This window comes from Suncus etruscus, chromosome 7 (genome assembly GCF_024139225.1).
Source record: "Suncus etruscus isolate mSunEtr1 chromosome 7, mSunEtr1.pri.cur, whole genome shotgun sequence".
Lineage (NCBI taxonomy): Eukaryota > Metazoa > Chordata > Mammalia > Eulipotyphla > Soricidae > Suncus > Suncus etruscus.
This window is the reverse complement of record NC_064854.1, coordinates 40467568-40481019: the sequence shown is the minus strand read 5'-3', so window position 1 is coordinate 40481019 and position 13452 is coordinate 40467568. Positions and strand designations below refer to the sequence as shown.

Below are 13452 nucleotides of genomic sequence, written 5' to 3'. Positions count from 1 at the left end.
ATAACACAATGGCTAGAGGTAAGGGAGGGAATAAGGATAAAACATAGTAAGCCAGGTGCAGTGCAGTAAAACACTTGGAGAACTGGAGCTCAGCTGGAATTTTCCCTCTGGGTGCTAAGATGCAACATAGGCAAAAGTGCAGGATTTTAGGAGTTAGTTTTGATTTGTCTAAACATTATGGGACTTTCCATTTCTTACTTATTAAGAAAAAGAATTCCCATTCCAGAAAGAACCAGGGTCCTAAAGGAGAAAAGAAAAAAAAAACAAGAAAATCTCTGAGAAAAGTGAATCCAAATTGAGAAAACCAATAAAGAACTGAAAGTAAAAGGAAATAAAGGTTACAAAAATTATAGTCACATAGGGAGGCAGAAAGAATGTTCCTTAGTCTTTGCAGGGCTGAGCTATTGCTAAGGTTCCATACTCCCATCTGTGCAAAGTCTTCTTAACCATGGATTTCTCTGATTTTTCCTGAAAGTTGAAGTGACCACCTATGCACAATGTCTTCTTAGAGAAATGAAGTACATTGAACAGGTACCCCAAAAGATCAGAGGAAATTCCTAAGTCTGGACTTTTACAGAATCCTTTGTTACAATCAAGAATGGCTCTCTGCAACATTAGTAAGAAGTAAAGTTTAAATTAGAAATTGTGTATGCAACTTTTGGATGCAGAAGTCCTTATTAACTATGGCATAATACTATTACTGTTTCCCTTTAAAATGTCAATAAGAAAACATGAAATCATAATTAAAAACCTAATTCAACCAGCACCTATAGAACATACATTTCCCCTTAGAAGTATTTCCAGTTCTTTGGAGGACAGAGAGCAGCAGGTCATGCTGCTCACCCAACAAGGTTGTGTTCAGGATAGAGGAGCAGGAATCACCACTACCTGTGAACTCCCAAATAACATCTGGCCAACCTGTCCTCTTCTCTTCCCTAAATAGGTACAGCCACTTCCCCTAACATCTTTCCTCTACTGTCCTACATGTCCTCCTACAGTCCTATCATGTCCTGTCCATCCTTCAAGGGCCACTCAAGTCCTCTCTGACTGCCTGTAATCTCCTTTCTTTAAAGGGCTCCTTCTCACTTTTGAACTCTAGAGTTCCTTATTTTCTTCACTGCCAAGACACTCTGCCCTCATTAATTTTGACTGTTTTACTTTCAAGGGTTTTATTTGGAGGGATTCCTATGCTATGGTCAGGGAGTAAAACTGGCCAGGGTCTAATACCATTCAGGTACTATGGTGGTGGAAATACTCAGGGTATTTCCTGGCAATGTTGGGGGCCTCCAGGGCTGTACTCAACAATGTCTGCAGGACCATGTGATGCTGGCCATTGAATTCAGATTGGGCACAGGCAAAGTATGTGCCCAAACCACTACTGCCTTTCATGGCCCCAATTTAAATATTTTTAAGGGGTCTCACTGATGTGCTGGGGAGTGGGGTAGGGAGCACTCTCTGCAGTCCTTGGTTTGATGGTTTGGTCCATGGGTCAATGATATTTGAGGACCACCAGGGCCACACTCAGCAGTGTTTGGGAATAACCAATGAGTTATTTCCCCCATCCCTAATAACTTTTTTTTTTGGGGGGGGGGTCACACACAATGATGCTCAGGACTTACTCCTGGCTCTACACTCAGGAAATTACTCCTGGTGTTACTCAGGGAACCACATAGGATACTGAGGATGGAATCTGGGCTGGTCATGAGAAAGGCAAATGTACCTTCTGAACAATTGCTTTGGGTGCAAATGGTCATTTTACATTTTTAATGTCTGAGGCACCTGTAATGATCAACTTGTTGAAGTTTAATGTCATGGCATAGAACAGTTACTTTTTGCCTTTTCAAATTCCTTAAAGATCTCACCTGGAACCATGAATAATTAGTTGAGCTATGGGAATGAGATGAAGCATCAACAAATGAAAAGGCAAGAAACTTGACAATGAGATGTAAAATTAGTATCTGGTGATAAGTGAAATTAAAATAGGATGCATTAAATGTAAAATCACGATGATTATACCTTTATTAAGGAAAAAGATAAAATAATACACATATGACTCATATTCATGATAAGATTTATTAGCTCTTAAAGAGGCATAAAAGGATGAAAAGTAGTCTACTGTAGAGTTATGTGAGAGGGAAGAAATGTAAAAGGGGCTAAAATAAAATTAGACTTTCTGGGGCTGCACACTTTCTTGATTTGCACATGGCCAATCTGAGTTTGATCCCTAATACCACAGAAAGTACCTTGAGCAGTGCCAGGAGTGACTCTTGAAGGGCATGGACATGGAATTAAGCCCTAAAATTCTGGGTGCAATGAAAACAACAACAATAACAACAAAACATAAACCACACTTTCTGATGAACCATTTAAAGCATTATCTGTGACTTAGTATCTTATAAACAATCAAAACAATAAAATGCCCAAGGGGTGGGGGCAAACTCTGGTAGAGGCACAAGGAGTGATATTAATAAAAGCACCGAGGACTTGAAAAGTTTTACCTTAACATCATCAGTTTTAAAGAGTTCTTAAGCAATGTAAGTACATACATGCGTCTGTACTAAGTAGATTTTAAACATTAACTGAATAATAATTCATTAATATTTGAGAATATCAGCATAAAAACAGCAACATGTAATATACCAGAAAAGGAGACTGAAAGATTTAGAGTTAAAGTTTTATGGGGGAGGGAGGACATTCAGATGGAGGGTGTGGTGCTAGAGTGTGTTATGATGAAACCCTATAATTAACATGGTAAACCTTGGTGCCTAAAATAAAATAAAAAATTTTTTTGGTAAAGATCTGTCTCTAGAACCTTTTTAAAACTTATTTTTAGTTTTTAGTTTTTGGGCCAGCCATTATCTGGTGATGCTCAGGAGTTACTTCTCGCTCTACACACAGGACTTATTCCTGGTTGTGGACAAAACACCATAGAGAATGCTGGGGGTGGAACCTGAGTCAGCAAAGCAATAAGTGTTCTACCCACTGCACTATCTGTCTAGACCCTAGAACATTTGTTTTTTTAATAACTTTCCTAAAGTGCTGATAAAAAGAATAACTAATAAAAGGCATTAAACACCATATAACATCCTCAGTTTCTTAGCAGGTACATCCAGTGTAGACTGTCCCAAACTGCCCTGCCCTCCTGACAAATAGCAGCTACACTTATGTTCACATTACTGTCTGGTATTTTACTTATTTGGAACAGAGAAGCATAGTATCTGGCCAGAGGAATAATTATACATATAAATAAATGCTGAGCAGAGTCTAACCTGTCATTTTCAATGTAGCTACCTTTTTTTTTTCCTAAGAAAGATTTCTCTGTCTGTTGCCTGGGGCAAAGGTGGGAAGGATGGAGGGAATTTGGAAGGCAAAAGGCAGTATCTTGGCTCTTGTAAGACAAACAGGAGTGGCAGCTCCAGTTATCTCCTATTCTTATTTGTTTAAGAAAGCTCAGGGTACATCATTCTTAAAGTTCCTGCCCTTGCGTTTCTCAACTCACCCCTAGAACCTCAGACTCACCCCTAGAACCTCAGACTCAATTCTGCTTCCTTGAGGTAAGGCTTTTTTTCTTCCTTCACTATTTTATTGACTTTCTTTATTACCACGAAAATTAAAAATCAAGAGTGGTTCTATTCCCTTTCTCCCCTATATCCAATTGTTCAACCAAATCTAGTAGGTTCTTCATAGCAAATCTCTCAAGAAAGAAATTATTTGTGAATCTTGCTTCAAGTCAATACCATTTCTGTCCAGAACCTCTATTTAGTCTATTGATAAATCCTAGCCCAACTCAATCAATGCTCCACAATGCAGAAAATGGACCTCTCAAATGGAAATCTGATCGCTTTTCTTTACTGTTTAAACTATGTAATATCACACTCAATAGGATGAATACTATAAACAAAAAAATAGCAAGTGTTGAAAGGTGGTGCACTGTTGGTGGGAAAGGAAAATAGCACAGCAGTTATGGAAACAGTTTAGTGGTTCCTTAAATATGATTCATACAATTACCACATGACCCAGCAATTCCACTTCTAGATATATTCCCCAAAGAACTAAAAGCAAAGACTTGAACAGATATTTGTACATTTGTATTCATAGTACCACTAGTAACAACAGCCAAACAGCAGAAGAAACCCATGTGTTCACTGAGAAATGAATGAGTAAATTCAGTGGGTAGATGTATTCAATGGAATGTTATCCAATTTATAAAACTGACATATATTGAATACACTAAAATTGACAATATAATAAGCCTTGATGAACATTAGAACTTACTAAGTGAGTGGTATCAGAAAATCATCGAAGGACAAATACTATACAATTCCACTTACATGTGGTGCCTATAGTAGTCAAATTCCTAGATCGGAAAGTATCCTAGTTGGCATTTTCCGGAGAGTGCAAGATTTATTTGACATGTATTGGGGATGGTTAGGATGGAGGAATGAAGAATTAATATCTAACTCCTGGCACTAAAATTTGAGGTTAAACTAAGCTGAATTTTAAGATGGAAGAGGTTCTGCAGATAAATTGATCTTTGTTGTACAGCACTGTAAATACATTTATGTTAACTGTATGCCAAAATATTATGTTAACTGCATGCCAAAAGGACACATCTTGTTATGCATATTGTTCACAACTAAATATGCTGCACACGCAAGTCTATAATGCTTTTTTAATCACTTAGCATAAAGTTCAGATACTAATGTATAAAATGCCCCTAGGATTTAGCCCTACTCTATCTACCTCTCCTCCTGTTATCCTCTTTTCCTCCAGGCTCTAACTATCCAGAACTGTGCTGACCCTTATACAAACTTTCGCCACTACTCACAAGACTCACCATTTATAATTCCATTTATCTGTAGTTATGTGTTTTTACTTCAGGTTTACAGTCTTGGTATGTTCAGAATTAATTCTTCATTGTCTGGCACATGCAAGTACTAAGTAAATATTGTTGATTACATAAAGAAATAAGCATGGAGAATATGAAAACAATGTCTGAAGTACACACTTTACAATGAAGTGCGTAGTAGATACATCTAGGCCTGTAAAGAACCTCTGCAGGCACCGTTTCTCTGTATGTCACAAATAATTGATCAAAAGGCTTAGAGTTATGAGGTCAAATTATAAATAGAAAAAATTTCTAACATGATATTCCACTTTATTCTACAACTTTTTTTCCTGATGGAAAACACTGCATTTGTTTATTATTTTAAGCACATTATTTCTCTAAATTATGGTATAAATGACATGGATATAGTAATGTTAACTTTTAGTTATGATATACAATGTTAACTGCATCCCAAGACCTTGAACCCCTAAGAGTGCTCACCATTGTCCTCATGAGTATAGAATTTTTATATGTTTTTAATGTCAATTATCTAAATTGCATATATATATTTATATAGGACTCTTGTTCCTTTAAAACTGGGTCAATGAGAAGAGCTAAGCCAAAATGTCTAAAGATATTTTTATGCCTGCCATATTAAAAGAGTTAGTGCCTTGCCATAGTCATAATATTTTGTGAAGTTTTTCAAGGAAACTATGTATCACATCATATTCTGTAAACATTTTATGATTCAAAATAAAATCAATGTTTATGACTATAACAGTTCAAAATCAATTCTAGCACAGTTTAGTTTATAGTAGGGTCTAAAACTCTATGTAGTGCAAAATTGTTAGGAAAAAATCTAAGATTTTCTCTAGTGAATGCTGTACTATGGTTCTATAACTCGAGTATTCACCCTGATATAAAAAATGCATTTAGAAACTGTAGTTATCATGCCATGCCTTGAGGACTTTCCCCACACCCAACCCTCTTCCAGGTCTTTCTTAGTCTCTTTTCAAAAACCAGATAACTTCAAAAACATCTAAAACATGATAAAGGGGAAAAGTATTTATGACTTGATCCTTGTCTGGGCCTGACATTTTTTTTTCTTTTAAATTGTTGCAATCTAAAAGGCATTTAAAATATATTAGTTTTGGTGTGCAATAAAATGAGTAAATAGTTGTAACCACAAACTGAGTTAACATACATTATCACATATGGTTCCTCCAAGATTTTTCTTGTGCTGAGAACTTCTAAGATTTACACTTTTAACAATTTTCAAAAGTGGAATTTATCATTACTATGCTACATGTGACTATTCAGATGATTTCTTTTAAAATTGCAAGTCTGAACTGACTTCAGTGAAAAAAGTGAGTTTGCTTATACATATAATATGTTGCTATTGGGCACTAAAAAGGAAAATTACTATAGAAAATCATCAGATGAGGCTCAAAAATGCATACTGAGTTTAGAGTGCTCACTGAGTCCATTTACATAAAGTTTTTGAGTAGGCAAAATAAATTATTATAACAGAACTCACAACAGTGATTGTGGTCTGGTAAAAAAAGGGAATGACTTAGGAGCAGAACTATGAAACTTTCCACAGGATTTAAAATGCTGTCCACTGTACTCAGGTATATTTTACATTAGTTTTGTCAAGTCTCCACCTCAAAATAAATAGTGCCCAGGATACAAGAGTCACTCACTGAGTGGGAGAAACTATTCACCCAATACCCATCAAATAAGGGACTAATCTCCAAAATATACAGGGCACTGACAGAACTTTATAAGAAATAAACATCTAATCCCATCAAAAAATGGGGAGAAGAAATGAACAGACACTTGGATAAAAAAAGAAATACAAATGGCCAAAAGGCACATGAAAAAATGCTCCTCATCACTAATCATCAGGGAGATGCAAATCAAAACAACGATGAGATACCATCTCACACCAGAGATTGGCACACATCACAAAGAATGAGAACAATCAGTGCTGGTGGGGATGTGGAGAGAAAGGAACTCTTATCTACTGCTGGTGGGAATGCCGTGGAGTCCAACCTCCATGGAAAGTGATTTGGAGATTCCTCCAAAAACTGGAAACTGAGCTCCCATTCAACCCAGCTATTCCACTCCTAGGGATATACCCTAGGAACACAAAAATACAATACAAAAACCTCTTCCTCACACCTATATTTATTGCAGCACTATTCACAATAGCCAGCCTCTGGAAACAACCAAGATGCCCTTCAACAGATGAACGGCTAAAGAAACTGTGGTACATATACATAATGGAATATTATGTAGCCGTCAGGAGAGATGTAGTCATGAAATTTTCCTATACATGGAATCTATCATGCTGAGTGAAATAAGTCAGAGGGAGAGAGAGAGAGAGAGAGAGAGAGAGAGAGAGAGAGAGAGATGCAGAATAGTCTCACTCATCTATGGGTTTTAAGAAAAATAAGTCATTTTTGCAACAACCCTCGGAGACAATGAGAGGAGGGCTGGAACTTCCAGCTCACTTCATGAAGCTCACCACAAAGAGTGGTGAGTGCAGTTATAGAAATAACTATACTGAGAACTACCATAACTATGTGAATGAATGAGGGAACTGGAAAGCCTGTCTAGAGTACAGGTGGGGGTGGGGTGGGATGGAGGGAGATTTAGGACATTGGTAGTGGGAATGTTGCACTGGTGAAGGGGGGTGTTCTTTACATGACTGAAACCTAATCATAATCATATTTGTAATCAAGATGCTTAAGTAAAGATATTATATAAAAAAGATACATCCATTTCTCTGAATGCACATTACATACTGAAAAGAGAGAGAGAGCTCTTACAGTTTAATTTTTTATTACTTAAATATATGAAGTAATACTTTGTCTCTATAATGTGCTTAGTATTTAATAAAATATTATCATTGCTTACCTATATGACAACATGGAAAATATGACTAAAAAGCACATATGAAAGGTTTGCTGGGCTGACATGGGGATTGGCAATGGTATATATTTTTCTATTACTTTACAAAGTACCAGACTTAAAAATGCTTTACAAAACATATTTTAAAAAGTCTATGCTACAGATTTATAGCTTTCATTTTCTATGAAAGAAATTATTGCTTCCGTCTGCTCTCAATATATTACATAGTTACCTCTAGCACAAGAGTAGGATTGTGAGCAAAGTTCCATAACATCAGCTGGTTTTATTCTTTTCTTCTTAAAAGTTTTTCACTGTCAATAACAGCAAAGAATGACTCTTGCTTATACAAATATCATCACAAAACTATCCTTGCTGTATAAAAGAAACTGTTCACAGCAAAGTTCTTGACAAAACTTTTTAATCACAAGGCTTAGAATGGATACCTTATAGCTTGCTTGAGTTCATAAAGGATAATACGACAAATATGTTAGTTTATTGCATTTGAGTAAGCGTCACATAAACCACAAATTAGGCATTTCCACAGCTTTTCTTGCTCTGATACATTTCCCTCTTCTTTTAGGTCAAGAAACACATTTCTTGAATTAAATGCAAAACACCAAGAAAACTTTTGGCCGACTCACCTGATGTTGGTTATGTGCTGCTGCACGGGCTGATGCTGAAAATGGTCAGGCCACGGATGATGTAGGCAGAAGGATGGAGAGGACTGAAGACAGCACGAAGTCTGATAAACAGGTGAATGATTTGGGCAAAGAGATGCAGAATACTCTGGGTGTGGCTGCATGCAACATGAGGCCAAAGCAGAAGGTGTTGTGGGACCAGCCTCGGAATGGCACTCTTGATAACTGCTATGGCTGGTCAAAGGGTGATGGTAAGGGCAAGGATGGCAGCATTGGGATATCATCTGAGGTTTTCTTTGGTTGTCTAAAGGCAGGAAGGATGATTTAATAGTGCCATTAACTTGTAGGCATCCATTTGGACTCACTTTTGCTCCTGGTGTTGCTTTGGGTGTGAGCTGCTGGGATGTGAGGTCTCCATCACAGGGGGTGAGGGGTCTAGGGCTGGTAGCACTGGTTGCAATGCTGCCATTGCTAACAACCACAAAGTCGTTATTTCCATTGCTCATAGCCATGCTCCAAGTTCTTGACCCTAGGAACGAAAATGACAAAAAAAAAAAAAAAAACCCTCCAATTATGTCAAGTTTTTGACCTTATGAAAGAAAATAACAAGAATATCCAATTACAGTAAGACATGGAACTATTCAGAAAAAAAAAGAAACTATATTTTATTTGTTTTGTTTTGTGACCACATATGATGGTACTACTGGTTCTGTGCCCAAGGATCACTCCAGGTATCTCAGGAGATTTTATGCTGGAGATAGAACCTCAGCTAGCTATGTGCAAAGGCAGCACCCTGCCTGTTATACTATTGCTCCAACCTTGGGAAAGACATTTTAATACAGCTATTTGTAAGACATTGACATTTTCCTCCTTCAGTTTCAGCTACTGCATCTGAGGACCTTCCTAGTGACTTCCTTCAGCCCTACTTCTTCCCCCTCCTTCATCCTAGGTATACAAATACCAATGAAAAATAAGAACATTTTAGGCTGGGCTTTAGGGACGGGGAGGAAGAAAGAGAAGATGCCAATATTATCCTCCCACAGTTCATTAATATGATTTCCGGGGTGATGTGATTGTAGGAGTGATGGGCAAAATAAAGAATATCCTTTCTGAAATTCTATCATTTACTTAGAAGAGAAACATTTTAGAGGTTAAGAAATCTGAAGAAACTTCAGAAAATGTTATGCCTTAGAAAAGCATCAGAATATATACTTCTAGGGGCCGGCGAGGTGGCGCTAGAGGTAAGGTGTCTGCCTTGCAAGTGCTAGCCAAGGAAGGACCGCGGTTCGATCCCCCGGCCTCCCATATGGTCCCCCCCAAGCCAGGGACAATTTCTGAGCGGTTAGCCAGGAGTAACCCCTGAGCATCAAACGGGTGTGGCCCAAAAAACCAAAAGAAAAAAAAAGAATATATACTTCTATGTCATGAGGTCTTAAAATAATAAACAAAATATAAAAATAAATAGGATAAATTAAGAATTGTGGCAACCAAAATATGAAATCTTCATCATCATCATAAAAATAATGCTGAAACTATAAGGCAAACAGATTGCAGAAGTTGTCATAAAATCATTGTTTTCAAAGTTAACTAGAACACATAGTAAGTGATTCCACAAGAAGAAAGAAACACTATGGATGGAATTTGCTTTAAAAGATATTAGTACATTGTCTTTTTTTCTTTTGTCGAAGGGTTCAAGGTCTTCACTGTAAAATAAAACCCTTAAATGTGCAAATGACACAAACACTTGTGTCATAATAGTCTACATGATCTACAAACATAAGCATAAACATAGACACCACTTCTCCCCTTACCCACACACTACTTTCTGACCAACACATATGCCAAATCTGGGAATTTTCAGTGAGCAAAATGAGTCGCTAAATGCTATTGGTTTATGTCACTTATATATAAAAATCAACAAGGTAAAAATAACTTCACATTTGCTAACTGATTCTTCTGGTATTGCATTTGTTGAAACAGATAAAGAGCTTCTGCAGAAATGTCTCTTCAACCTCTCAACCTCAACTCCTCACACCTCTGACATATTCACAAGAAACCAGAAGAAAAAAAATATTTTTGGTTGTCCCTAACAAACATGGATCATTCTTGAGGAAGTGTCCGCATAATTCCATTCAACATGTAAATCAGCTAATAGGGAAGATTTTAAGCAAAGTATGACAGAAGAATGCATAGAATTTATACCAGAATATGGTTACCAAGAAGACATGCCTTGTACTAAGATGCAAATTCAGCATTATTAATTTACTTTTCAGGTAAATGCTCTCAAGAACACATACAATTCAATTATATGAGTATCAATGTTAAGAGCAAAGGAAAATTAATGCAGACATTAGGTGTCTTCACAAATTTAACCATTTATAAACATTAAAAAACAAATGCAATCAGGTCTATGTTCATTCTTTCATCAGGCTTAATCACTTTTTAAGATGGCCTATCAATCTTCCACTTCCTTTTAAAAAGTTCACTAAGAAAGAATTTTAATTGTAGATACGGTTGCTCTCTCCTTAACTAAATCACTCTTGGACTGAAAAAGATTCAATATACTCAACACAAAGCAACAGTCATTGAATGTATAAATATATTACCCAAGTAGGGGGAGGCGTTTACACTGGGAAGAGCCCTAAATAACTCAGGTACAAAGTATAATACTCTAGTCTTCCATCACTTTCTACTTTTTTGACACTGCTCCCACCATACACACACACTGTAAAGGGAATCACACCCACTGTAGTGACAGGTGGGAGAAGCATATGATTCCAGGGATCTGACCCCTGGCATATGGAAGGCATGTGCTCTTTCACTTGAGTCATATCTAGGCCTTCCATCTCTTTCTTTTCTGTTTATTGTTAGGCCACATCTGGCAGTGCTCAGAGGACCATGCAGAGGCAGTGACTGAATGCTGGCCTTTGAGTATAAACTATATATTCAGTCTGTTGAGCCCTGCTCTTTTCCCTTTTCTTCCTTCTCTTTCCTTTTCCTCCCTTCCCTCTTTCCTATCTTTCTTACTTGCTTTGGGGCTATTGCTGCAGTGCTCAGTGGCTACACAAGGCTTTGTATTCTGATGCCTCTCCCAGTGGTGATCATAGGACCACGCAGTGCTAAGATCTAACAGGGATCAGTCTCATACAAGACATACTCCTTAACTCCTGCACTGTATCTCTCTAGTTTCTCTCACTTTTTATTTTGTTTGTTTTGGGGCTCAGGGGTTACTCCTGGCTATGCGCCCAGAAATTACTCTTAACAGGCTCAGGGGACCCTATGGGATGCCAGAGATGGAGTCTGGGCCAGCTGTGTGCAAGGCTAATGCCCTACCCACCATGCTATAGCAGTGGCCCCATCCACCACTCTGTTAAATTTCCATCTTAGCTAAAAAGAAATTGCAGGCATAAGTTTTCCTAGAGTTGTAAATAATTTTATATGCTATTTTTAGCACAGTCTAAAACTATAGTATAGATATTCTGAATTTCTTTTATTAAAGGTGCAGATAGCTTACTTAAGACTTTCTTCAAAGAACTCAAATAACTAGATGCAAAACCAACATTCACAGACAGAAATCAGCACACTCACTGTCATCTGCAGCCCTACTCCTAAGCCATCTCTCCAGACAGCAGCCAGGCTGTCCCAGTGGATGTGGTCTGTGCCCTGCAAGGAAAAATCAACAGTTCTTTTCCACCTTACCATCAAGAGGAAAGAAGAAATAAATGGGTTTTCTGTTTTGTTGTGTTTTTGTGGATCAAGATATTCTTTTTTAATTGAAACTTATTTAAAAAAATGTGAGGAGAGAGAATGAAAGAGAGAAAAAGAGGGAGAGAGAAGAGGAATGTGTTCGAGAGAGAACATAGGCTTCTTCAGAGTGTAGATAAGCAAGCAAAGAAACAAAACATGTTTAAGGGAGAACATGGTCTAGAAGAGCAAGACTTGCTGACTTATTTGTCATCTCAGGTTACTTGATATCCTCTTTTTTTTTTGTATTTATTAAGAAATCCAAATAACAGCGAGGCTAGAAAGAACAAATAACCAAAATCCTTAAAGTTAAAAGTAAAACTGAGCTTCAGAGAAACTGCCATCAACCTCTAATGCTTTTCTTTTCTTTTTTTTTTTTTTTTTTGGCCACACCCGTTTGATGCTCAGGAGTTATTCCTGGCTAAGCGCTCAGAAACCACCCCTGGCTTGGGGGCTTATGGGACGCTGAGGGATTGAACTGCGGCTCTTCCTTGGCTAGGGCTTACAAGGCAGACACTTTACCTCTAACACCACCTCTCTGGCCCCGTCTAATGCTTTTCAAGTTCCCTGAAATCCCCATTTCACTGGCATCCCTATCTGTTAATTGAATCTTCTTTTTCTCCAGAAAATACCTTTTCTTTTCTTTTCTTTTTTTTTTTCTGAGTAGAATTACAATGAACATCTCCTTTTATTTTTATTATAAGTGAACCATTTTGGAGTTACATAAGAGTTAAACAGAATTTTGTAGGCCAGTCAAAGGACCTAATCACCATTTATAACATTTTCCCTTCACTGTGGTAAAATGCATTTCAACTGCCAAATAAAAAACTGACTTACAAATGAATTTTTGGAACACAACCTGTTTCGTAACTTGGAGGCTTCTGGTAATGAAGCAGGAACTAATGAATAGTAAAGAATAATTTGAACTCTGGCTTTGGCTTACATCTGATGTAAGTCACATGACTTTTCTTTGAACTGATTTCTTTAATCATAACATAGAAACAATCACATGCATTTTATAGACCACTTGTGACTTATAAGTAAAAAGGAACAGAAAGCAAAACAAGAGGGGGTAAAATTTTTGTTTCAAGAAATGTCTATGGGTTAAATTCAGTAGATAGAGAAGTAAGAATGGAGACTAACAGGAAGAAAATATTTAGTCTTTGTCTGGATAAAGAGAACTAACAGAAAAGGAGATGAGCTAGAGAAAGAATCCATATAATATAAAGGATCTAATGTGATAAATGCACTGCTATGTGATTTTAACTATTGGGGTAATGGTGCTTCTGGTAAAAATTTGAAGTTAGCTGTAGGTCAAATCTAATG

The 13452-nt window shown here is 37.2% G+C and overlaps 1 protein-coding gene across 1 annotated transcript in view; it reads right to left on the bottom strand.

Moving 5' to 3' along the window:
* Nucleotides 1-8911, bottom strand: part of DISP1 (dispatched RND transporter family member 1) — a 62172-nt gene extending 53261 nt beyond the window's left edge. The window contains exon 1 of the mRNA XM_049776397.1: nt 8386-8911. Within this exon, the coding sequence (XP_049632354.1) occupies nt 8386-8894 (509 nt within the window). The 5' untranslated portion in view covers nt 8895-8911. The remainder of the gene's footprint in view (nt 1-8385) is intronic.
* Between the last annotated feature and the right edge of the window lie 4541 nt (nt 8912-13452).